Genomic DNA, 25,710 nt, shown 5'->3' with positions numbered 1-25,710 from the left:
AGGCTGGACACACTTGGGAAAAAGATGTTTTCTTCCTCCAGCCTGGCATTGCGGTCAGTGAACACCGCATGCCTTTTAGGCTGTTATTTACACACGCTGTGGGATACAGTTGCGCAGGCCCTGCCACTAGTCCTGGAGTAGGCCCAAGCTGTACTTTTCCAAGCACCTACTGATGGAACAGACGCAGCAAAGTTCACAATCCGATGTGGGCTGGACACTACAGATTCACTGTGCGGAGCGGTTGTATCAGCAGTGGCGCTGAGGCGCCACACCTGTTTGAGGACATCTGGCTTTTCGGGGGATGTCCAGGCCAATTTTGTGAACATGCCCTGTGATGACACCCTTCTCTTTGGTGAAAAAGCAGTCCCCGCGCTCGAGCACTTCAAGGATTCTTGTGCTAAAGCCAGGATCTTAGGCATCATGGCGGGCCCTCGTCCCCCTCAGTCTGTTTTTCGTGGCTACGAAAGGGGTGCCCAGCCACGTCTGTTCCCGAAAAGCAAATATGCAGCACATACTGCCCATCCTCTGCGTGGCAGGAGATGTGGGATCCCATGCTCTTGTGTATGAGGGAGCCAGCCATCCGGCAAGTCCACTGCCCCCACTCCCCAGCAGCTACCTCCAAACCTTTCTAGTCTGACTCTTCCCCACCAGGAACCCGTTGGAGGCAGGATCCGCTGTCAACTGCTCTGCTGGCAATCCATCACGTCAGATAGGAGGATTTTGCAAATAGTCCAAAGGGGCTACTCCCTCCCCTTCGAGACTACCCTTCCATCCATACCACCATTTTACGATTGGAGGACAGTGGATCACTTGGCACTTCTCAGAGAGGAGGTTATGGCTCTCTTGGCCAAGGGAGCCATAGAGAGGGTTCCTGTGCCAGAAGTAGGACGTGGTTGCTATTCTCAGTACTTTCTGGTACCCAAAAAGGACAAGGGCCTCTGCCCTATCCAAAATCTTCAGTCCCTCAATCTCTTCCTCAAGAAGGAGAAGTTCAAAATGCTCACTCTGGCTCAGGTTCTTTCTGCCCTAGACCCAGGAGTCTGGATGGTAGTGCTGGACTTGCCAGACGCTTATTTACATATTCCCATCCTGCCTGCCCAAAGACGTTACTTGCGGTTCATAGTAGGGCACAAGCACTTTCAGTTCACTGTGCTCCCTTTTGACCTTACCAGCACCGGGTGTTCACCAAGGTGATGGCGGTGGTCACAGCTCATCTGCGCAGATCAGGGTTTTCAGTCTTCCCCTATCTCGACGATTAGCTGTTGAATGCAGGCTCACCCCAGTCTGTCATCTCCAACTTCCAGACTACATTCATTGGGGTTCAATGCAAATTTGCCAAAGTCTAACCTGACTCCCTCTCAGATGCTCCCTTTTATCAGAGCTGTTCTGTACACAGTGCAGTTTCTGACTTATCCTCCTGAGTGGTGACCCCAGAATATTCAGGCTATGATACTGATGTTTGAGTCTCTATCCTGGATTATAGTGAGAATGACTCTGGGGCTGCTGGGCCTCCTGGCCTCCTATATCCTGCTGGTGACACATTCCAGATACCATATGCAGGCTGTTCAGTTGGACCTGAAGTTCCAGTGGGCGCAGCATCAGGGGAATCTCTCCGACAGGGTCCAGATCTCAGAAGTAACTGTGCAAGATCTGCAGTGGTGGTTGACGAACTGTGATTGGGACAGAGGCAGGTCCCTCTCTCTTCCCCAACCAGATCTGTCAGTAGTGACAGACACATCACTCCTGGGATGGGGGCAACCATCTGGAACAGGCGGAGATCAGAGGACTCCAAATCAACCTGCTGGAACTCCGTGTGATTCGGCTAGCATTGAAAGCATTTCTTCCCTCTATCAAGGGGAAGGTAGTGCAGGTGTTCACGGTCATTACCACCATGATGTGGTACTGCAACAAATAGGGCGAATTGGGGTCATGGACCCTTTATCAAGAGGCTCTGTGCCTCTGAATGTGGCTGGAACACCAGGGCATTTTCCTGGTGGTTCAACATCTGGCGGGCTCTCTGTATGCCAAAATGGACAAACTCAGCTGACAATGCTTGGTTGATCACAAATGCCGTCTCCGGCTATGGCGCAAGGTCTTTTTCAGCAGTTCGCCTCCGCAGAGAACATGCAGTGCCAGCAGTATTGTGCAATGGAGTTTCCAAGGCGGCATTCGCTCAGCGATGCTTTTCATCTTGAGTGGAACTCAGGTCTCCTGTTCACCTTTCCGCCCATACCACTTCTGCCCAGAGTTCTCAAGAAGATCAAGAATGACAGGGCCCAAGTAATCCTTGTGGCACCGGACAGGACACGAAGAATCTAGTATCCCGAGCTATTGAGCATGGCCATCGATCCACTGACTGCCCCTTCGGGAGGACCTTCTGTCACAGCAGCAGGAAAGGGTTCTCCACTTGAACTTGTCCAGTCGTCACCTTTATGCGTGGCGATTGAGCAGCAAGAGTTGACAGCTTTTGACCTTCCTCTCAAAGTCTGTAACGTAACGTTGGCAGCCAGGCGTTGGATGAAGTTTGTGGCATGGTATACAGACAAGTCTGCTGACCTCCTTTCTGCCCCTCTCGCTGAGGTCTTATTGTTGATCCTTTCTGTGGCTCAGCCTGGCTCTGCTGTGGGCACTCTCAAAGGTTATTTGTCTGCCATTTCTGATTTTTTGCAGTTGCCTGATCAAACTTCCTTGTTTAAGTCTCCTATTGTACATGGGTTCCTCAAATGCCTTACTCATATGTTTCCTCCATCTCCATTCATTATGCCCCAATGGGATTTGAGTTTAGTTTTGCCATTTCTGATGTGTGCTCCTTTCGGGCCTTTACACAATTGTCTTCTCAGGCTTCTCACTTTGAAAACAGCCTTACAAGGTGAGTGAGCTGCTGGCATTGTCAGCTACGCCGTCCCACCTTTGCATCTATCATGGCATAGTGGTGCTTTGCACTAGGGCCTCCTTTCTGCCAAAAGTGGTTGGCTAACAAACCACTATTGGGTCAGAAGCAGACCCCTCTACCTTTCCCAACAGATCTCACAGTAGTGATAGATGCGTCACTCCTGTGATGGGGCAGCCACGTGGGAGAGGTGGAGATCAGAGGACTCTGGTCTCCAGCGGAATCAGGACTCCACATAAATATGTGGAGCTCTGTGCGATCCGGCTGGAATTGAAAGCCTTTCTACCCACCATCAAGGGAAGACTAGTACAGGTGTTCATGGACAACACCACTGCCATTTGGTACTGCAACAAACAAGGCGGTGGGATCGGGGACCATTAATAAGAGGCACTACTTCTCTGGACGTGGCTGGAACAGCAGGGCATATCCCTGGTACTTCAGCATCTGGCAGGTTCCCTGAATGTAAGAGCAGACAAACTCAGTCATCAATGCCTAGCGGATCATGAATGGCATCTCCATCAGGAGGTGGCGCAAGGTCTGTTTCAGCAGTGGGGAGAGCATTGGTCAGATCTGTTCACCTCCCCGAGAATGCATAATGTCAGCAGTTTTGCACGCTGGAGTTTCCAAGGTGACTCTCACCCAGAGATGTTTTTTGTCTCGAGTGGAGCTCAGGCCTCCTGTATGCCTTTCCGTCCATCCCACTCCTGTCCAGAGATCTCAAGAAGATCAAGAAAGACTGGGCCAAAGTCATCCTTGTGGCTCTGAACTGGGCACAGAGAATCTTGCAGTGTTTATCCTCCGATCAGGCTGTCCCTTTGAGAGGATCTTCTGATGCAACAGCAGGGGAGGGTCCTCCACCCGAACCTGTCAACTCTCTGCCTTCTTGCATGAAGATTGAGCAGGGTGCATGATTCTAAGTGTGATGGCATCCCTGCATGAACAAAGGTGCCCTACAAACTCCAGACTCAATTTTCGGGGCTTTGCAAGTGTGGGGAAGCCATCTTACGGTATGTAGTGGATAATGGACAACACAAGATGGCAAACTACATAATGGCTTCTCCGAACCGAGACATGTTTGGTATCAATCGTGTTGGAATCATGCAACTATACCAATTGCAGTGCCAGCTGCATGATACCATGTACTCTGAGGGTTCCCTAAGGGATCCCCTATGTCTGCCTGTACTGCTTTGTAGGGACTGCATGCCAGTCTATTCTGGTGCCGACCACAGACACTGTTCTGCCCTCCTGCTGGTGAGCCTAACTGGGGCAGGGGAAGGCAGAACAAAGGATTTCCTATAGAGGAGAGGTGTTGTCACCTGTCCTTTAGAAATAGGTGTTTCTGGGCTGAGATAGGGGTGCCTTTAAGTGCCACCAGACTGCTTTGAAGGGCACATTTGGTGCAATTTTTGTATAAACTGGTTTACTCTGGTGCAAGAGCCCCCGGCTGCCACTCTGACACGAAACCACACACAGGACAGGTGAGTGACCAGCCCCCTGTCCAGCTCCTCCTCTAGGGAGGTGCCTAGGCGCTCTACCAGGTGGGCACTTGATTCTGCCATCTTGGAAATAAGATGGGCAGAGGCCTCTGGGAGCATCTGACTAGTTAGTCCAGCTGTTTGACGTCCCTGACCCCCGATAGGTGGGTCACTGCAGTAAGTGTCCAGTCCCCTTCCTGGGTTACTTAAGGCATCCCCTGAGGGTGGGACCCTAGATTCGTCTGCAGATTTGTCTCAGGAACCGTCTGAAGACTCTGTGCAAGACAGTTCTGCAACCTGGATACAGAACTGCTGCTGTTCTTCACTGTAACTGAGAGCAAGACTATAACCAGTAGGAGGTCTCCTACAACTTTGATTCCAAGTTCTGCAAAAATTCTGTAACCTTCGTGGCCGTGCATCCGCCAGAGTCACAAGGACTCTGCCTCTAATCAGGAAAGCAAGAAGGAATCTCCATTGGAGCGAAAGAGTCACTCACCTCCATCCGCAGACACTTTAACATTGACAACCGGTTTGTAGTTCCTGCTGTCTCACACTCTCCAAGATTCTGCAACACAGGTGGTGGTTCTGTGGCCCTCCAGAGGTCCGACTTGTTTTCTTTGAATCTGAGAAATCTGTGTTCCCTCAATGGAGCGGCCTGGCTGGAACCCCTGTGCACCGCGTTTGTCATTGTCAAGGCTTGTTGACTCTTCAGTCCTAAGCCCCAGCTTCCAGCACTGCACAGCTCCAGGAACGACATCCTCTCTGCAACTCCTGCTTCGGGGGCACCCCTCTTTGCTGTGCTGCTGAGGCCTCCTTGCAACTCCCTGTGCCTGCTGCCAGAGGGTCCTCTAGGGGCTACAATGATTCCTGCTGGCTCTCCTGCTTGCTGAGGGCTGGCCCTGACGTACCTGCAAAGGTAGAGTCTCCTGGACCTCGCTGGTCCCCAAAATTCTGCAGCACTCCATTCAACGCCTTCCTGCATTTGCCAAAGCTTGTTGGTGATTCTGCTGACAACTGACTCCTCTGCAATCCAACGATCGACGTGGGACAGCTTGTGGATGAGTCATGGAATCCTCCTGCTTCACCTGGATTCCACAGCTGCACTTCTTCTACCACTGTCCAACAGGAAAGCATCTCCTAGAAGGGTGGGCATTGCCCTCCTGCACCCCCTGGGCCCCTCTGGGTGGTCTGGACTCTGTCCCCTCTTTCCTTAGGTCCTCTTCTTCAGGAATCCATACCTGGGTTCTACCGACTTGGCCCATGGGTCACAACAGTCGCTGGACAACAGAGGTCCCAATTGACTTCAATGGGAGGTTCTGACATGATTTCACCCCTGTGCACCTGAGCTTCCTATTGTAGGTAGCCTGCTTCGCTGGGTATCCAGGGGTGGGGGCACTTTTAAACCAACCTTGTCCCAACCAGTTTCCTCAGGGCCCTCTGGGTAGAGTCATAGAACACAATAACTCCAACCCCGAGTTCTCATGTTATCCTGTGGACACTGACCCTGGGTTACAACTTTACACACGGGTGCCAGGAGAATCCTATTTACTTACCTTTGGTATTATAGTACTTCCCCAGTCCTAAGGGTCTCCGATTAGGAGATATACCAAAGCTAGCCTAGTGTGTGTGTTATATTAAATACATTATTTTTCTAACACTGGTGTGGTTCTTCCCTGTGTGTACATTCCTGACTGACCTTTGTGGTAATTGCAACTGCTTTACACCCTCCTGGATAAGCCTTAGCTGCTCTCCACAGCTACCTTTCGTGAGCTCTGGTTATATAGAACCTCTTACACTATCACTAAAGGTTGCTTGGACTCAGTGCACGGTGCCTCACCTATAGGTGTACACCATATACTGAGCAAGCCTCCTAGAATCGGAACCTGAGTAATCCTCCCCCTATATGTGAGAGTGATAAGAGGAACTCCTTGCGTCATTGGAGGGAGTGCCGCAAATGACCAGCTGCTGCTCCTACATTGTCAAGAGTGCTACTGACTATTAGCTGCTGCTGCAGACCTCCGCAACGTCCGAGCTTAGAAGGCTTTCGGGGACTCAAAGCAACTCCAGCAACAGTGGTTAAGACTGATCAGAGGGCCGAAGTAACTAAGGGAACTTGTTCTGCCTCGTAGTGCTGTGGACGCTGGAACACTTTTGACTTGAGAAGAGTTGGAGTGGTCCTAATGCTATCTAACTAAACAGTACTGACCCCAGAAAGACTATGGACCTGATTACGACCTTGGCGGAAGGGATTACTCCGTCACAAAAGTGACGGATATCCCGTTCGCCATATTATAAGTTCCATAGAATATAATGGAACTTGTAATACAGCGGGCGGGATATCTGTCACGTTTGGGACGGAGTAATCCCCTCCGCCAAGGTCGTAATCAGGCCCTATGTGTATTATTTGTGCATTATTTGTGTGTGCCATATTTATGTTTATTTATAAATACTCCTTTTTTTCATAAAAGCAGGTATTTGACTGGACACTCATTTATTGCTGCTATTGAACATATTTTAAGTTGTGAGCCTGTGTTCACACCATATGCATTTACTTCCCCTCAAGAAGCCTTGTACGGCTTGACTCACACTAATACTGATAGTCAAGTAGTGAAGGAGTACGTGGCCCAGTTGCTGAGGACCCATAGTAGGTTGGGCCCATGACGTAAAAGGCCTCAAACTCCACGTGTGGGCGTAGTAGATCCCGCTTGCCTGTGGCCTCCTGAAAGGAGTTCTGACTGGGTCAAGGGCTTGTCCCCACTACACTGTTGTCTAAGGTGTGGTCGGGACAAGGGTCAGACGGGGCCCCAGAGTGGATGGTATACATGATTGTTGTGGATAACTCTGTGGTTATAGGGTTCCATGTTGTAAGGGTATTGCTTGTGTCCGATATCAGAGACTTATTGCAAGGTTGATGAGGTCCAAATGTGTTTCAAAGTTGGTGTAGATGGATGTGATTTTGTTGCATAAGAAGTCTGAGAGGTTGTTGCAGAGTATTTGGATTGAGGTGATGGTGCTTGTGGTTGCTGCTGGTGTGTTGAAGGAATTTGAATTGAAATGCTAAAAATTAAGTTCATATCTTTAACAGGATTCACGGGAGCAGCCCAAATACAGCAAATAAAATATAGTATGGACAATGAGACACATAAGGAGCAAAAAAGCAAAGTGATATGCTAGAGTGTACCATATTGCTTTGTGTTTTGGAATGAGTAACTGAATTTAGAAAAGCTTGAACCTTCACATTAAATTAAAAGTTTAATTTCTATATATTTTGTTGTGAATTAAAAATTACATAATTTGTGCATCTGTTTGATGTCCACTAATTTATGTGTTTTTGTGTATTGTTTTGGTGTCAAATTTGTAGAAATTCCTTAGGCTGCCATCTCTGGCTTCCAGTAATCACTGAATTCCAGTAACGGCTCATTCGGGGTCCACAGAAGTCAAAATATTAAGAGCCTCTGACCTAAGAAACTAAACGCAGCCCCTGTAACTCCAGAACTCATTACACAGCAGGTCCAGTTACCAAGTGTGTCATTCGTATAAGCCCAATTTGTACTGCTTGCAGATGACCACATTCAGCCTTGTTCTCACGTTGTATCCTTTAATCACACTCTGCTACCATTTTGAAATGGTTTGTGGTCATTCAAAGATTGCTTCTAAGTTCAGTGCATATAGGCCACACCCAGGCATGCTGACGCAGGTTCCTTTCTTTCTGCACCTTTAAACTTGGATCCCAAGATTTACCACTCTCACCTTTGACAAGTTATTTTCCAATTTTTTCTTTTTACCAGTGTGCGAGGCAAATATGTCACTTTCTAGTGGTTCCAAGGTTTAAACAATTTTGGGACTGTGACATAACCCCATGAGGTATGCCTATGGTGCCGGGGATCGAACCACAATTTCAGTCCCTGTGATAACTGAAGGCCATATGACACAGAGAGAGCGGAAACTCTCCATCACCAAACATCAGAAGACTGCACTTCAACCGGTCAAAGTCCAAAGGAAGGTCCTGTTCCCACTCCCAAAGTCGTTCCTGCAACAAGTCCTCAATGCAGTTGAAGTCTCCTACTTTACATCAGCACTGTGGTTGATTCCAGCAGTAATGACTATGATGAAAAGGATAAATTTATCCCACAGTATGAGGGAGACAACTGGCAGAATTACAGAATGCCAATGGTCTTCACACATCCCTAGACACTGCACCTGTCTCTTCTCCTGGCTTTGCTACAAAGGAGAGTATTTCTTTTGCCATTGGTATTTGACGGGCTGTGAAAGTCGTAGACCCACAGCTCCCTACCATGGAAGTAAAGACCAGTGTCCTCACGGAGGCTCTCCAGCCTGACCAGACACCTACTGAACCTCTCCCGCCATTTAACAATGCCCTTACTGATAACCACTTGGGCAAAACCATATTCTGGGCCCTCCGTCAATAGGGAGGGAGCTCATCTCCACAGACCAGTGCCTGGTGACTCTGACTTTGGCTCAACACGCAACGCTGGAGAGTTTTGTGGTAAAGGTGTACACTGCCAGTAAGTCTTCCCTGACCTTGACTGGCAGTTGAAGGCTAGCTCGCCCCAGGCATTTGTTGACTACCTTAAGGATGACAGTAAACATTCTAACATCATTAGGGCTAAAGCCATGCCTGACTCCTTCACAGATGCTACCGTTCATCAGTGATATCCTGGATATGGGGGCGTTTCATGTATTCCCCACAAAGTGGAGAGTCCAGGACATTCAGGCTATGATCCTGGTGTTTCAGCCTTTGTCCTAGACCTCCATGAGTATGAAATTGAGGCTGCTGGAACTATTGGCCTCCTGTATCCAGCTACTCAACCATGCCAAATGACATATGTGGGTTAAGCAGTGGGATCTGAAGTCCCAGTGGGCAGACTCCTTTTCTTACCCCACCCAGAACTGTTGGCGGTGTTGGATGCATCTCCACTGGGCTAGGGAGGCATTGTGGGAGAGGTGGAGATCAGAGGCTCTGGTGGAAGCCTGCTCCCCACCACTTTAGTTTGTTGGAGTTGCAAGTGCACTGCTTGGCATTGAAAGCCTTCCTATCATCTATCAAAAGTAGACGAGTACATGTGCTGACAGATTATACCATCGAAATGTGGTACTGCAACAAACAGGGCGGAGTGGGTTCTTGGGTCCTGTGCCAGCAGGCTCTGCACCTCTGGAAGTGGCCGACTCACCAGGGCATTTCTGTGGCTGTGAACCACCTGATGGGACCTCTTAATGCCCAGGCAGACAAACTCTTTCCCCGACACCTAGTGGATCATAAAAGGCAGCTACAGAGGTAGAGTACGGTGTGTTCCAGTAATGGGGAGAACTCTGGTGCAATCTTTTTGCCACCACCGAAAACAGCCAGTGTCAGCATTTTTGTGCATTAAAATGTTTAAATAAGCTTTCTCTCTGTGACTCATTCTTCACAGAGTGGAGCACAGTACTTGTGTATGCCTTGCTGTCTTTTCCCAAGACCGACCAAGCCCAAGCCATCCTTGTGGCTGTGGATTGGGCCAGGAGGTTGTGGTACCCAGAAACTCTGGGTATGAGAGCCTGTCCTACAATGAAGCTGCCGCTTTGGGAGGACCTACTATTGCAGCAACTGGGCAGGGTCTTGCAGTCTGCACCTCCATGCATGGAAACTGAGAGGAAGCAGCTAGTTTTCTTTGATCTTCCTCAGATCTTTGATGTTGTTATAGCAGCAGGTACCTGTCTTTAAAATCCGTGTATACCAGGCACTGGGTAAGTTTGTGGCTTTGTGGTGCACTGAACAGATTGACCCACTACAAACTAAGCTGTCTCAAGTGTTGTGGTTTGTTTTGTTGTTGTCCCAACAAAGACTTTCACTGGGCACTGTTAAAGGATATTTGTTGGCTCTTTTCAGCTTTTTACGATTTCCAGATTAGGTTTTGTTTACTTGTTGTAATCAGATTTCAGAAAGGTTTACAACACGTTTCTTCCAGAGCCCTTTGTGGTGCCACTATGGGACATGAATTTGGTTCCTACTTTTTTAATGTGTACCCCATTTGAGCCGGTGCACAGTTGTCCACTACAACTCTTGACCCTGAAAATGGTCTTTCTCGTCACAATTATGTTAGCTTATGGCATGAGTGAGCTGCAGGCAGCTTTGGACCCACCTGCCCTCACAACATTTTTCCCACTCAAACTGATGTTGAGAACTCAAGCTGCACGTCTACTGAAAGTGATAATACTTTTCCATGCCCTGCACGCTATCAGCTTTCTGCCATTCTTTGCTCCACCTCAACCTTCGAAAGAGGAGAGACTTCATTGTTTGAACCCCAGGTGAGCACTCTGGTTCTACATATCATACCAGTGTCATTCAGGTGGATGATCAACTCTTTTTGGACCTCCTAGGAGCACTGAAAGGCAAGGAAGTGCAGAAAAAAACATCTCTAGGGGAATAGTTATCTGCACTAAAATCTGCTACGCACTAGCTAAGAAGCAGCCACGTGTGGCTTGTTCCCCTCGAGGCAAGGGTGCTACTACTGTACTGGTGCACGGAGTGCCTGTCCTAGATATCTGTCAGGCTCCAACATGGGTATCCATGCATATGTTGATAAAGCACTATTGCCATGAGTTAGGTCCATCGAGATAGGATTTCTGCCTTTCCGATCTTGTAAGACATTTTCGTCAGGTCCTGTTCACAGAACCACAACCTAGGGAGGTCCTGCTTTGGTATCTATTCACAAGGTGAGAAATCTGCTGTTAGAAGTATCATCAGAAGAACAAGTTACCTTCAATATCGCTCTTTCTGGTGGATACTCTATCTAAGGGAAACTGCCTTTACAACGCAGCCAGAGCCACGCAGCCCGTAAGCACGGAAGCGTTACCATGCGTGCCCTGAACCACGCATGTGCCTGAACCATGCAAATGCGTGGTTAAGGCACAATGCATTTGCATGGTTCAGGCACACAGGAGGAATATCCGGAAGAGGAATGCGGTGGCCGGATAAGTGGGGCTGGGGTGGGTGGGGGTATTTTTAAGGACAGGGTGTGTAGGTTTTGGAGTTCGGGGTCGGGGGTCGAGGTAGTTTTTAGGAAAGGGTGGGGTATGTTTTAGGGTTCAGGGCGCAGGGGTCGGGATTAGTTTTAGGACATGGCAGGGTAGGTTTTAGGGTTCAGGGCGCAGGGGTCGGGATTAGTTTTAGGATAGAGCAGGGTAGGTTTTAGGGTTCAGGGTGGGATAGTGTAGTTTTAGGACAGGGTGGGATAGTTTTTGGGACAGGGTGGGATAGGGTTTAGGGTAGGGATGGGGGGGTCAGGGTTGTTTTTATGACTGGTAGGTTTTAGGGTTTAGGACAGGGTGGGGTAGGTTTTAGGGTTCTGGGTGGGGTCGGGAGGTCAGGTAGTTTTAGGACAGGGCGGTATAGTTTTAAGGACAGGGTGGGGTAGGTGTTAGCGTTTAGGGCAGGGCAGGGGGATTCAGGGTAGTTATTGGGTCACAGCAGGGTAGGTCGGGATAGTTTTTAGGACAGGGTGGGGTAGTTCTTAGGTCAATGTATGATTTAGGGTGGGGGGCGAGGGTCGGGGTAGCTTTAAGAACAGGGCAGGATAGATTTTAGGGTGAGGTGGAGGGGTCGGAGTAGTTTTTAGGACAGGGTGGGTTTTTTTTTAGGACAGGGTAGGTTTTAGGGTATAGGGCAGGGTCGGGGGAGTTTTTAGAACAGGGTAGGGCAGGTTTTAGGGTGTAGGGTGTAGGGCGGGGACAAGGGGTCAGGGTAGTTTTTAGAACAGATTGGGGGAGTTTTTAGGACAGGGTAGGGGTTTAGGAGGGTGGCTGGAGTAGTTTTTAGGACAGAGTGTGGGAGTTTTTAGGACGGTAGGGTTTAGGGTGGGGGTTGGGGTAGTTTTTAGGACAGGGCGGGGTAGGTTTTAGGACAGGGCACGGTCATTTTTCGGGTGGTGGCGGGGTCGTTTTTAAGACAGGGTAGGATTTGGACAGTGTAGGTTTCAGGGTGGGGGCGGGGTCGGTTTAAGGACAGGGCTGGGTAGGGTTGAGGGCGGGGTGTGGGGTCAGGGTAGTTTTTAGGTCAGGGTGGGGGAGTTTTTAGGGTAGGTTTAGGGTGGGGTAGTTTTTAGGGCAGGGTTTAGGGTGGGGCAGGGGGTCTAGGGTAGTTTTTAGGGCAAAGTTGAGGAGTTTTGAGACAGGGTAGGTTTTAGAGTTTAGGGCGGGTGGTTGGCAGGTAGTTTTTAGGGCAGGGTAGGATTTAGGGCAGGGGGTCGGGGTAGTTTTTAGGACAGGTGAGAGAGTTTTTAGGACAGGGTAGGTTTAGGTCGGGGTGGGGGTCGGGCTAGTTTTTAGGACAGGGCAGGGTAGGTTTTAGGACAGAGCAGGTAGCTTTTAGGGTTTAGGGTGGGGCGAGGTAGTTTTTAGGACAGGGATGGTTAGGATTTGGACAGTTTGGGGTGAGGTTGGGCTAGTTTTAAGGACAGGGCGGAGTAGGTTTTAGTGTTGCGGGTGGTCGGGGTACTTTTTAGGTCAGGGTTGGGGGGGTTTAGGACAGGTAAGGTTTTAGTGTTTAGGTCGGGTAGTTTTTAGGACGGTGCAGGGTAGATTTGAGGGTTTAGGGTGGGTGCAGGGGGTCAGGGCTGTTCTTAGGACAGGTTGGGGTAGTGTTTAGGGCAGGGTGGGGGTCAGGGTAGATTTTATGACATGGTGGGGTAGGTTATAGGACAAGGCAGGTTAGCTTTTCCGGTTTAGAGCGGGGGTGGGAGGTCAGGTAGTGTTTAGGACAGGCTGGGGTAGATTTTAGGGTTGGGTAGTATTTAGGACAGGGTGGGGTAGGTTTTAAGGTTCAGGGTGGGGGTCGGGACAGTTTTTTGGAGAGGGTGGAGCAGTTTTTAGGACATAGGGTTTAGGGCGTGTGGGAATTGGGGTAGTTTTTTAGGGCGGGTAGATTTTAGGATTCAGGGCGGGGGTTGAGTCATTTTTAGGACAGGGTGATGTAGTTTTTAGGACAGTGTAGGTTTTATGGTTTAAGGTGGGAGGTCGGGGTAATTTTTACGACAGGACGGGGTCGGTTTTAGGACAGGGCAGGGTAGCTTTTAGGGTGGGGTGGAGGGTTGGGTAGTTTTTAGGGGGTGGGAGGTCAGATAGTTTTTAGGACAGGTTCAGGAAAGGTCTTAGGGTTCTGGGCGGACTGGAGGGTCGGGTCGTTTTTAGGACAGGGTGGGGTGCGTTTTAGGGTGGGGGTCAGGTTGTTTTTAGGACTGGGTAGGTTTTAGGGTTTGGTGGGGGTCGGGTAGTCTTTAGGACAGGGTAGGGTTTAGGGCGGGGTGGGGGTTGTGGTAGTTTTTTTTTTAGGACAGGGCTAGGTAGGTTTTAGGACAGGACAGGATAGCTTTTAGGGGTTAGGATGGGACGGATAGTTTTTAGGACCGGGCAGGGTAGGATTTAGCGTTTAGGGCAGGGATGGGGGTTCAGGTAGTTTTTAGGACAGGGTGGGGTAGTTTTTAGGACAGGGTACGTTTTAGGGCCTGTAGGTCAGGGTAGCTTTTAGGACAGGGCGTGGTAGGTTTTAGGACCGGGCAGGATAGGTTTTAGGGTTTAGGGCGAGCAGGGGATCAGGGTAGATTTTAGGACACAGGCGGGGTATGTTTTAGGTTTCAGGGCAGGGTAGTTTTGAGGACAGGGTGGGATAGTTTTTAGGACAGGGTTGGGGTTTATGGTGAGGGTAATTTTTAGGACAGGGCATTGTAGCTTTTAGGGTGGGGCGTAGGGTTGGGGTAGTTTTTAGAACAGTGCAGGGTAGGCTTTAGGATTTAGGGGGCGGGAGTTCGGGTAGTTTTTAGGACACGTAGGGGTAGTGCTTAGGATAGGGTAGGTTTCAAGGTTTAGGACAAGGGGGCCGGGGGTTTGTTACACACAAACAACCACGCATGGTGTTACCAAATATACCTTTACTAAGCATGCTTTTACAATGAAATTGGTTTAAAAGGCATGCATGGTAAAGGCATGCGTGGTTAAGACACGGTCGTTGTTCCGACCCGTTGTTAAGCCATGCGTGGTTCTGCCATACAACCCCATCTAACTGCAGATTCCTCACTGTCCTCTCATTCTGTGGAATGGACTTTTTTTCCATCTAAAACGGTCCCAAACTAGAGATCTGCAGCTGATCAAGCCAGTAGGCCAATGGGTCTGAGGGCGTGGACAAACTTTCAAAGCAACTGACATTAGCACACCTGGGTGATGTTTATGTGCAGCCCGCTGTCACTTCTGGAGTGAAATGATGTCAGTGCAGAGCAGCACGGCGCCCCTTACTGGAAGCATGAGTACTGCTTTTGAGTTTCTAGATTGTCTGGTGCCTTGGGGAAAATTCACAAGGTGAGGATCTGCAGTTAAATAAAGTATCCACCAAGAGTGTTACTGAAGGTAAGTAACTTGTTCTTATGATACTCCTCATCCCCCCCTTTTGAGTGCGCCTCAAAATGTTCTTTGTCACTTCGAATGCAATCATATTAGTTTGGAACTGGGTGCCTAAATCTCAGATATTAGCTTTCCAGTAACGTGAACCCCCACAAGTACATCCCTGATAATCTCTAAAGACCATGATTCCCAAGCTTAACAGAAGAGTTCAGAAGTTGCGATGTTGGACAAGAAAGTTTCACAATAAAAAATAAAAGTTCAGGCGCTACAGAATATTTATGAATATCGAAGATACCAACATGTCAATTATCTCTCCTTTACCTTGGTGGCATGTGAACATGCAGACTCTAAGTCTGATTTAGAGTAGGGAGATGGTGGGTGATCCTCCAAGAAGAGGGGGATTTGTGTCTGCCTTGTTTAGAGTGCGCAGACATCTATAGAGTCTTTATTAGGTGCTAATTCTGCATGTTCTTAAATATGGTATGCGAGGAAAGGTGTATTGTAACCTTACAGCTTTGCTGGCAAACAGGCATATTTGTTTAAAAATTTTGCTGGTTTCAGTTCTGAGTTGTACATGAAATCTTAAAGGCGAAAATAACCTTCCCTAAAAATCTTGTTTTAATGACATTTCAGTAAATATTTCTTTAATATTGCTTATTTTTAGAATGCCCTTCATGTTTATGAAATTTTATGTAGAGCTTTAAAGGATTACTCTGCTGCCTTGGTGCTACAGTTTTATTATTGTTTTACAGATGAAAATATGATTTTGCAAGCATGTGCAAGAGTAAGTAAATACAATTTGTGTAGAAAGAAGTATAATAGTCGCAGTGCATACCCATTCATGTTTGTTCCTTATAGCCCTAGGCTTTTCCTCTCAGTCCTTGCTACAGCATCTCTTTTTAGAAGGATGGTGATGTGTGCATAGAATGAGGTTTGTCCTTGTGGCGGCTTATTCAATTGTTTTCTTTTTTTGTAGGGACCAACTCACAGAACCCCAAGCCTGTCAAGCCTCAATTCTCAAGATTCCACCAATGACATTTCAAAGCTTACTGATAAAGTTCAAGCAGAATACAGGGATGCATATAGGGAATATATAGCTCAAATGGCACAGATTGAAGGGGGTGGCACAAGTTCTACTACTATGAGTGGTAGATCTTCTCCAAGCAGCACAGGCCCTTATTGCATGGGTCAGAGTACTTCTGGGGGCTCCCTTTATTCAAGTACAGATCAAGATAAAGGGAAAGATGGTGATCAGAAACAAGAAGATGGGAGGAAATCATTTTTGTTAAAGAGGAACGATATGGTAGATTTCAGTTCTTCAGGTGTTTCAACTGCTGATGCATCACCATTGGATCCAATCACTGAGGAAGATGAAAAGTCTGATCAGTCTGGCAGCAAATTGTTTCTAGGGAAAAAATCTTCAGAGAGAGCAAACATTTTCCAGGGAGCAGATTTAAAACCTAAAGGGCCCGGCCTTCGTTATCAGAAACTTCCAAGTGATGAGGATGAATCTGGAACCGAGGAGTCCGATAATACTCCACTACTTAAGGAAGGGAAAAACAGGAAGACTGGAGAGAAAGTTGACAGGCAGGGAAAGATTACTGATCAAGGGCCAGAATCTGTTAGATCCTTAATTAAAGCAAAGGAGTACCTATCAGATGCCATGCTAGACAAAAAAGATTCCTCCGACTCTGGTGTCAGATCCAATGAAAGTTCTCCAAATCATTCTCTCCACAATGAGGAAGTTGATGCACAACTTGAAAAATCCAGTCTGCTTCAACAGGGCGAAGATGCCCTCAGTGGAAGAAGGGGAATTCCTCAGAGTCTTAGTGGTCTTCAGGATTCTAGCTTAGCACGCATGTCTATCTGCTCTGAAGATAAGAAGAGCCCTTCAGAGAGCAGCTTAATAGCAAGCAGTCCAGAAGAGAATTGGCCTGACTGTCATAAAGCTTACAACCTGAACAGAACCCCAAGCACTGTGACCCTTAACAATAACAGTGCTCCAGCCAATCGAGCCAATGAACATTTTGAAGAACTGGAAGACTCTCCAGTAATTATTCATCCTGGGTCAAGTTCCAATGGCATATCTGTTCAGAATGAGAACCTTAGAGGAGTGTCTCAAAAGCGAGGCAATCGCTTTAATAAGCGGGCCAAAGATGCTTCTGAACTCCACACCGTTGGTGCTTCAGAAACTGCAGGTTTTGGAGAAGAGAGAGAAAGTATACTTTAGATTACACTAAAACAGTTGAACTCTTATCAGCTTCTTAAACCGTGCAAGTCTCCTTTCACGTGAATATGTAGTTGCCCTTTTTTCCATAAAGTAAAAAATATGGTCGCTTAAGAAGTGACCCCAAACCAACGTGCTTGAAATACTAAAAAAAAAATAGCTGGAGAAGAAAATGTATTTACCATCCACACTGATAACTCATTGGTATGTATTGAGTAACTAGCCACACTCTCTCTCCCTTCATTTATGTGTTAGTATGAAGTTCAATACAAGTACATATCGTTCTTTGCCAAGTAGGCCTAATTGCCAAAAAAAGATACATTTTTCATCCCTACTCCCTTAGTGCAGAGTATTTTCCTCTGATATTGGGATTTGAGAAAATAGAGGAGAATATATATGCATCATATTCACTATAATTTGGACATATGTGTGAATTTAAATGCCTAATTTATGGTAGCAAAAAAACGAATCGTTAGGGTGTATTTATACATATAGGGGGTCATTAGGACCTCGGCGGTCTTTTGAAAAGACCGCAGAGGCCGCGGGAGACAGAATACCGCCATTGCCGGCGGTATTCCTGTCTCCCTATTATGACATTTACGCTGGGCCAGCGGACGGTAACATTGTTACCGTCCGCTGGCCCAGCGGAAATGTCACATCAACATTGCAGCCGGCTGGTAATAGAGCCGGCGGCAATGCTGATGTGCAGCGGGTGCAGTAGCACCCGTCGTGCATTTCACTGCCCGAAATTCGGGCAGTGAACTGCGCGACGGGGCTATGCCTGGCGGCCCCTGCACTGCCCATGCCCAAGTGCATGGGCTGTGCAGGAGCCCCCAGGGGCACCCCAAGTCCCCTTACCGCCGGCCTTTCAATGGTGGTGTGTACCGCCATGGACAGGCCGGCGGTCGGGGACTCATAATCCCCAGGGAAGCAGTGCTTGCACCGCTGCCCTGGGGATTATGACCGCCAGGCGGAATCCTGGCGGGAAAATGGAGGTGCCAGAGGTATGGCCGTGGCAATTCCGCCACAGTCATAATTGCTGCCGGAACACCGCCAGCCTGTTGGCGGTGTTACCGCCAACATACCGCCGGCCGCCAGGGTCGTAATGACCCCCATAGTGTTTATTAGGCAGGTTGTACGTTCATGTGCAGTGGTTCTTGGATAATTTAATCTCAGCCGGGAGCTCGTGATTTGTTTGTTGATTCCCATGACAGTGGAGGAAAACAAACGTCATATACAAAATAAGGGAACAATAGACAGATCAGCAAAAGAAGCACTCTTTGAGTTCAAATATAAAATGATTAGTGACAAACCATTAATAGAAAAATGTAAGGCGTAAATATTCCTTTATTTTTATTTTTAGGGCTCAAACGTTTTAGAACACTGAAGCGATCAGGCACTGCACTCGGGATCATGAGTGGCAAACAAACGAATAATGAAATGCAAGGCTTTCAAGAAAATGTTCCTTAATTGTTATTTTCATGGCCCCAAAGTGTTTTAGAACCATGAAGTGTTCAGGCACTGCACTCTGTATAACATTTCTAAGGGCCTGATTTAGGTCTTGGTGAAAGGGAGTACTCCATTACGATGCCATGAAATCCTATGGAGATCGAATTAAGGCGGACGGGATATCTGTCACGTTTGTGATGGAATATTCCCTCCGCCAAAACCTAAATCAGGTCCAAAATTTGGAAAACGCCGAAAGTGATTTTCAGTTCATCCACCGAATACACCTTGTAAGCAAGTGGTGGGGAACTGTGTCTTTGTTTCAGTACTATAATTAAGAGGGTTTGCAAAATACATATATAATTTTTCAATTTTCCCATAATTTTCTACCTAAAAATGTCACAGCAGTGCCCGGAAGATCACTCAATCAGTTGCCCTTTTGTAATTTATCAATAAAATAGGCTCAGTTTCTTTTTTTTTCACCCTTTACATTTATTTTGGCTTTTTGAACATAGTTATGCCATTCCGATTTTTAACTCGGGGTAGCTATCCTTGGCATAGATGTTAAAGGGATTTAATTGTTTGCGGGTTAATTTCACTATAATTACAGTTGTTCACCTTGGTACTATTATGAATTTAAAGAAGACTATACAGTTTGGTAGGTTGAACAGTATAATCTGGTTTTTAGGGATCTTCGCAGAAGAGCAAGTAGATGCCACTTACTGTTTCTCTTATGGGGCATTGCGTTCATGGCTATAACGTGACATTTACACATCACGTTTCTCGCTGCACATCATCTCCTCTTTATCAAGAGCCTGAAACAGAAGAGATAGAAATGAACCTTCAGGTTCAGTATAATACATCTGATCCACTTTGTTGTGTGAACATTCTTCGTATCGGTGCATTTGTCACTGGTCTTTCTGCATTTTAATTCCTACATTAATTTGGTGGACACATTTTAGTTCATTTTAGTACTTCTGCTTCAGTTAATTTAAGATGACTTCCACATCCAGCAGTCTTTTGAACAATTTCTGTTTTTACCATTCCTTGAAATAATGTATTTAATATTTAAGGTGGTCTTTTCTTGTAGATGTTTTATATAAAAAAAAATTACAAGTGAAGAGGCACACCTGAGAATAATGAAGTCTAGACATATACTCTGGTGTCTTTGCAGCTGGCCATAAATATCTAATTGTGCACAGTTCTTAATTCCGTCCAAAATCTTGTCCTACTCACCACTGAATTTGGTATTTCAGTGTTTTCGAATGTTCGAGCAGCCCTCTCCCTGAACTAGCAACATAGAGAGTGGAACAAGGGCTCCCTGTTAAATGCCAGGGTATGTCTACGGTGCCCAGAAGCTAAGCATAATCTCTCTTGAGCCTCTCCCACTGAGAATCCGTGTTATGCTTCTGTAGGAACTGATCTCAGTATCACTTACTTTTACAAGGAATCAGTCTTAGTACTGCTGAATGTATTGACCTGCATAAATTTAACATAGTCATTACATCAAATGTAAAACTTTCTGTTAGCAATTCTTATATGGAACTTGTCTAACAACTTGCAGGGGGGTTTACAAAACACAAATATTCACTTTAAGAAGAATTTTCAACATCATTTAACTTAAATGGCTCCTCCGCTTGCAGGGAGACATGCATGTATGCACTAAGTCTATCAAAGAAAGAAATGGCTCACAAATAAAAAAAAAATGCAAAGAAGCCAAAAATCTGGTCTATAAATTAAGCACAAAGAAAATCGTAAATGCTGCTACCAGCAGACTGTTTTACCATGCATTTCAGGAGTATAGTACACTATGACAACATTCTGGTAGTGAGGACTGTATTTTACAGCGATGTCTGTCAGCCCTGTTATCTGATTTTAAATCCTTGACACACGTGCATCACATTTCTGGAAGCATTAATATAAAGCAGCACAGTGTGTGCCATTCAAAATCCTGCTACTCACAAGTTGTCCAGCAAACCTATTATTGTAATTTCTTGTTGGTAATGTAAGGAAGTAGTAGCACATTACTTCTGCCAGCATTGTGGACTATAGTGAACGTACTTGTATCAGAACATATAATTAGATATCCAGTTTAGAAAAGCCTATTGTGTTTGTGGCGTGCCATGTGTATAATTAACTATACTTAGTTTACCATTTCCTCTTCCAAAATGTTGAGCTTTTTGTTGAGCTTTTCTACCGTATGCCATCATCCATCCTTTTAACATCATGAAGTACCTTTGGGGAACAAGGCCTTCAAAATGGAATGCCTGGAAATGTGTGATCCAGACCCCTAACTATCAGCTGCCTGGCCCAATACAAATCTTGGTTCTTGCTAACAACTCTTTTATGAGTAACCTAGAAATCCTTATGGTGTCCTATGAAGGGTTGCATTTCAAACTTGTTAAGCTGAATGCCATCTTTACAACTCTTGCTGTTCAGGCTCTGTGTTTGAATGGCTAGTTTATGGTAGCAGCACTACTAATAATTACTACCCAAATAAACCAACTTTTGCCACATTGATTTGGGCTGTGGACCACATACTCTCCCTTGCCTATGTGACATTAAAAACTCAGTGAGCTTTGCTGTGGCCTATACGAATGGAAACTGGCCTGACTAATCTTTTTGTAGATCTGAATCGTAAGTGGTCTTAAGCACAACTCAAAATTGTACTACAATGTATTGTGTTTGAGCAGCCTTTGGGGGTGGTTTGCATGGCTTGGGTCTACTTTTAGCGATTTGGTAGGTAATTTAGTCTCATCCCAGCCTGCACATATGTTCTGATATCCCCCTGCCTAGTCTCACTAAATCTAGTTATTAAATCTTACAGCCTTAGACAGAGCAGGTTTCTCAGCCACCTATATCCTTTCTAAAACAAACTACTGGTATAATTATTTGTAGTTATTTGGTATTTATAAATGCACCATGCTGACTTTGCGGTCAAATACGACACATTCGTAACAAAATATGTTGCAAACAGTAAAAAAAACAAAAAAACTTTAAGCACAGCGTACCATCAGATTCTGTCAAAATGTCTGACTAGATAGTGTTCCGTAATGTTATACAGAACCTAGTAGCCCCTCCACCCACTTCAAATATTCTGATCCAAGTACATTATTCTCATATTGAGGGATACCCAATGCTTCGGACTTACAAGTATTAGAGGGAGCATTCATCAGGATGGAAAGGTGGAGCCCGTTTTGCAAGAGAAATCCAGGAGTATTCCAATAATTAGATCAGAAAGCCCTGAAGGCATCAGTCTGCGCCGAAGTATCCATCTGCAACTTCATGCCAACTACGACTTTTTCCATTTAAACATATCAACTATACTTTCTGGATCTGATTCGGCCGTGCAGCAAATCTCCAAATTGTTAATGAAAGAGGGCATATGCAGTTCTGCAGTTACAAAAGTAACTTTTCATATTTTAACAGTTTTCTGAAAAGCTGTACCCTGCCTCTTTGCGTATAGAGGGAGAGATGGATCCATTTAATACTTCAAAATGTAGTAATTTCCTGTGGGTTCCCATGTTTGCATTCTTCTTTTTAAAAGTGTTACCTCTATCAAAATCTATCCAGGGTTGGCAGATCAGGGTGTTTCAACAGGAAGGACTAAATAGAATTGGGAGGTAAATTCTGTGCCCTCTTCGTTGTTCGAATATTTGAATTCACTAGATTGGTGTAGCCTTCCTCTGAACAAATGAAGTAGTATTGTCACTAGGATATGTGAGTATAATGTTTCTGAATTCATAAAGCATTTCGTTATTGCATCAAAAGGATAGATATATTACTCAGTGTAGTTTCCATTCATTGATAGATCTGTAAAACTGACTGTAATTGAACGTTTGGTGATAGCAATGTAAAATGTGTCTTTCAGAATTGTCACTGTACTGTGTCATGATTCACTTCAGTCTGTGCTACGTCTATATGTGGATTTTCCAATTTCACCCACTCTCGTGGACACTGGTTAATGTTGTTTCTCTGCATGCTGTGCATGGTAATCAAAGTTTGCATGAATTTGCAATGTTGGAGGAAAAGCATAAATTGTCATAATGAGTTTTAATACTTTTTGGGAGTTTGTGTTTAATCACTTCATCCAAAAGAAAATAAAACACATTGGTATGATGATTCAGAACAAGTGTCTGTGGTATTCTTTTAATTTAGTAAAGATTTGCACAGTGTACCTTTTACGACATGTTCTGCAGCAGAATTATTTTCAAGAAGTTACTTAAAATGCCTGGTAAGAAAGCTTACCTTACTTCATACTTATAAGGAAAGAACTAAAATCTAACTTGTTGCTCCAGAGCAGAACACCATACATGTTTCATTTTAGCAATGGATCTGCCCTGACTTCTCTACCAAGGACAGGAAACAAACATTTATTTCCAATAATTGGGACTATAGGTATGGCAGGAGAACAGGAGGAAAGACAGTGGACTAGGATGAAACATATTGAAGCAAATGTAATTGCCAGTATGAGGAAGGTTACTAAAGTATGCTTCTCGTAAGATCTAGCAAAAGGACAAAGTATGTTCCATCATATTTTCAAACTTTTCCTCCTACTGAAATACTTGCTTAATCTCAACATTGGCCTGACTGTCCATCATTCTTTGTCAGTGCTGTGTTCGAAATCCACCCACTTTCTGCCCGTTGAAGTACTATTGTGTTGGTGAATTTGTATTTTGTATTTTATTGTTATAATGAGCAATATAAGACATTGCAACAAAATCCTTTGCATTGTGATATATTACAACTTGTTCATCACAACACCTATCATTACAACACAAAGTAATGTACCACAATGTAAGGTACCTTTACAGCACAAGTTATTACAACACATACTGTTTACAGTGCAGCATTTTAAAGCAGATTGTCCATAATTCCTTTTTTTAAATAAAATATTTAATATATATATATCTATATAATTTACACACTTTTTTTTTTACTTTAGACCTCAAAGCAACCCTGAACCAAAAAACACCATACCTTCTTTTACTTCTGCCCGTTCCGCAATTTTAAAACCTTTATCTCCCTTTACCTCTTTCTACCCGAGCGCTGAAAAAACCCTAATCTCCCTTTATCTCTACCCACCCTTGAACCCTAAAAAAAACCTTACCTCTACCCATCCCTGAACCCTAGAAAAACCCTTACCTCTGTGGGAAGTGGTGGAATTATTCTCAATCTGTTTTACCTTCTCTATGACATGCTTTATATTTTTGTTGATGCATGGATGGTTGTGATCTCGAAAAGTTCCATACAATGAAGTTGTACATTTTATTTGTTTTTGTAAACTGGACGGTGCTAACTTATTCCTTTGTTGTTGGATGTGTTAAAAAGCAACAAAAAATGTTTTTAAAAACCTCACCTCTTTTTACCACTGACTACCCCTTAACACTAAAATCACCTTACCTCCTTTCACTTCTACACACTCCTAAACAGCCTACTGCCTCCCTCTACCCACCCCTGAACCCTAAAAACGACCTGCCTCCCTTTAACTCTACCCACCCTTGAACCATTAAAAAAAGTACCTTCCCTTACCTCTGCCCACCCCTTAACCCTATGAAAACCGTTACCTTCCTTTACCAACCTCTGAACCCTAAAACCCCTTACCTCCACTGAAGCCAAACACCCCTTACCTCCCTTTACTTCTACATTCCCTAAACCCCCTTACCTACCATTACTTCTGCCCACCATTGAATCTTAAAAATCTTACATCTACTCACTGATGAAAAAAAAAACTTAACTCACTTTACCTTTACTCACCCCTAAACCCTATAAAACCTCTTACCTCCCCTTACCTCTATCCACCCTTGAACCCTTAAAACCTAGTTTACCTTACCTTATGTGGGATAGTTTTGCAAGCACAGGTAGCCTTCTAGCCTTCTGTTTTAATTAAGAGTTGGTAGTAGTAAAGAGTTAAGTAGTACGAGTGACAGGAAATGTGATGATGCGGAGAGTGGTGGGATGTTGCTGGAATTGGGATTGAGCACAGAGGAGATGATTGGTAGAGCAGAAGTAAGTGGCTTTGACTTAATGGAAGATAGTGATTGGACTGATTTGTAAAACAAAATTCCAAACTTGTTGTGGGAAAAGAGCCTTTTCCCTGACAAATGTGATGGGATACGATCTAGAGGATGGGATATGATCTAGAAGATTGAGGTGATGAATTATGGTTGTTTCTCCATTAGAGGTAAGAATAGGGAGAAAGATCAATAAATGTAGTAAACATTATATTAAGCCAGTTAATTTAAGACGAGGGTGGTGATGAGGGCTTTTGTAGCACAGAAAGGGAATTGGTAACAGATCCTGAGGATTTTGAAAGGGTGTATGTAGTCTTTGGTGATGACACTGCACAATAAAGGAGGATAGCTACGTGCCACTGTCCTTGTCTGTCTGAAAGAGGAGGCAAGGCTGGAAGAAAGAGCTGTGCGCAAGAAATCTGGAATCTTGATTTTGGCCTTATTTATGATGAAGTTTATTTCTATATCTAGAAGCAATTCACAGTTTGTAAGGTGAGGCAGGAAAAGAAGATGATTTAAGTTTAATCTGAAGATAGGTAGTATGAAAATCAAATGATCCAAAGACGCTTCCAAGGGAAGAGACCGGAGTAGAGAACTGGAGGATGCCTCTTGATTACAAGCTGTATAGGAAGCATACTTCTTTTTTTTTTTTTCATAAATCTGTTTATTGTTATTTTTTGTTAGTTTACATTTCTCATCTGGTGACAGTTAGTGTTTGATACAGTACAGTGTATTTTAGCACTTAATGATCATATTATTGCATAATTTTTAATACAGCGGTGTCTCTATTATACGATATTCACTGCGTTTTGTCTTTGCAATTATTTTGTTACTAATCACAGTTGCGGTTCTTGTTGGGGTGACATTAGTGTGTCCCAAGTGTCAGATTATAACGTTTGGCTGAGAAAAAAACAGGGGGAGCAGATAGTATGATTTTGTATAGATTAACTTTAAAATATAGGAAAGTAAAAGAAAAAAGGAAACAATTGTAACAATAACATTAGCCGATGTCCATACTTGTGTGATTGATTTAAATTTCGCTGTTTTCATGCCAGGTTAGGGGTTTATAGTGACGAATCTGTTAGCAGGTGGGGGAGGAGGAGTCTTTCGTGGAAGTCGTTCTTTATGACCATCTCGGTTCTCAATAACTTAGTTTGCTCAATTGTGCTATGTGTTCTACTCCCCTGTGTGATGTAGTCTTCCCATTTGTGGTTTTTCGGTTAGCATTAGTCTGATCTTTCCCCTGTTGGGTGTGATTCCGTATTATAT

General features: G+C 45.1%; 1 protein-coding gene across 6 annotated transcripts in view; it reads left to right on the top strand.

The window, feature by feature from the left end:
* KIDINS220 (kinase D interacting substrate 220) overlaps positions 1 to 22,559 on the top strand; it is a 987,486-nt gene extending 964,927 nt beyond the window's left edge. For all 6 annotated transcript variants that reach the window (XM_069235892.1, XM_069235890.1, XM_069235888.1 and 3 more), the window contains one exon: positions 15,731 to 22,559. In XM_069235892.1, the coding sequence (XP_069091993.1) occupies positions 15,731 to 16,984 (1,254 nt within the window). In that variant the 3' untranslated portion in view covers positions 16,985 to 22,559. The remainder of the gene's footprint in view (positions 1 to 15,730) is intronic.
* The last annotated feature ends 3,151 nt before the right edge of the window (positions 22,560 to 25,710 follow it).

This window comes from Pleurodeles waltl, chromosome 5, assembly GCF_031143425.1.
Source record: "Pleurodeles waltl isolate 20211129_DDA chromosome 5, aPleWal1.hap1.20221129, whole genome shotgun sequence".
Classification (NCBI taxonomy): domain Eukaryota; kingdom Metazoa; phylum Chordata; class Amphibia; order Caudata; family Salamandridae; genus Pleurodeles; species Pleurodeles waltl.
The sequence above is the reverse complement of the archived record's forward strand: the minus strand, read 5'-3'. Positions and strand labels throughout refer to the sequence as shown.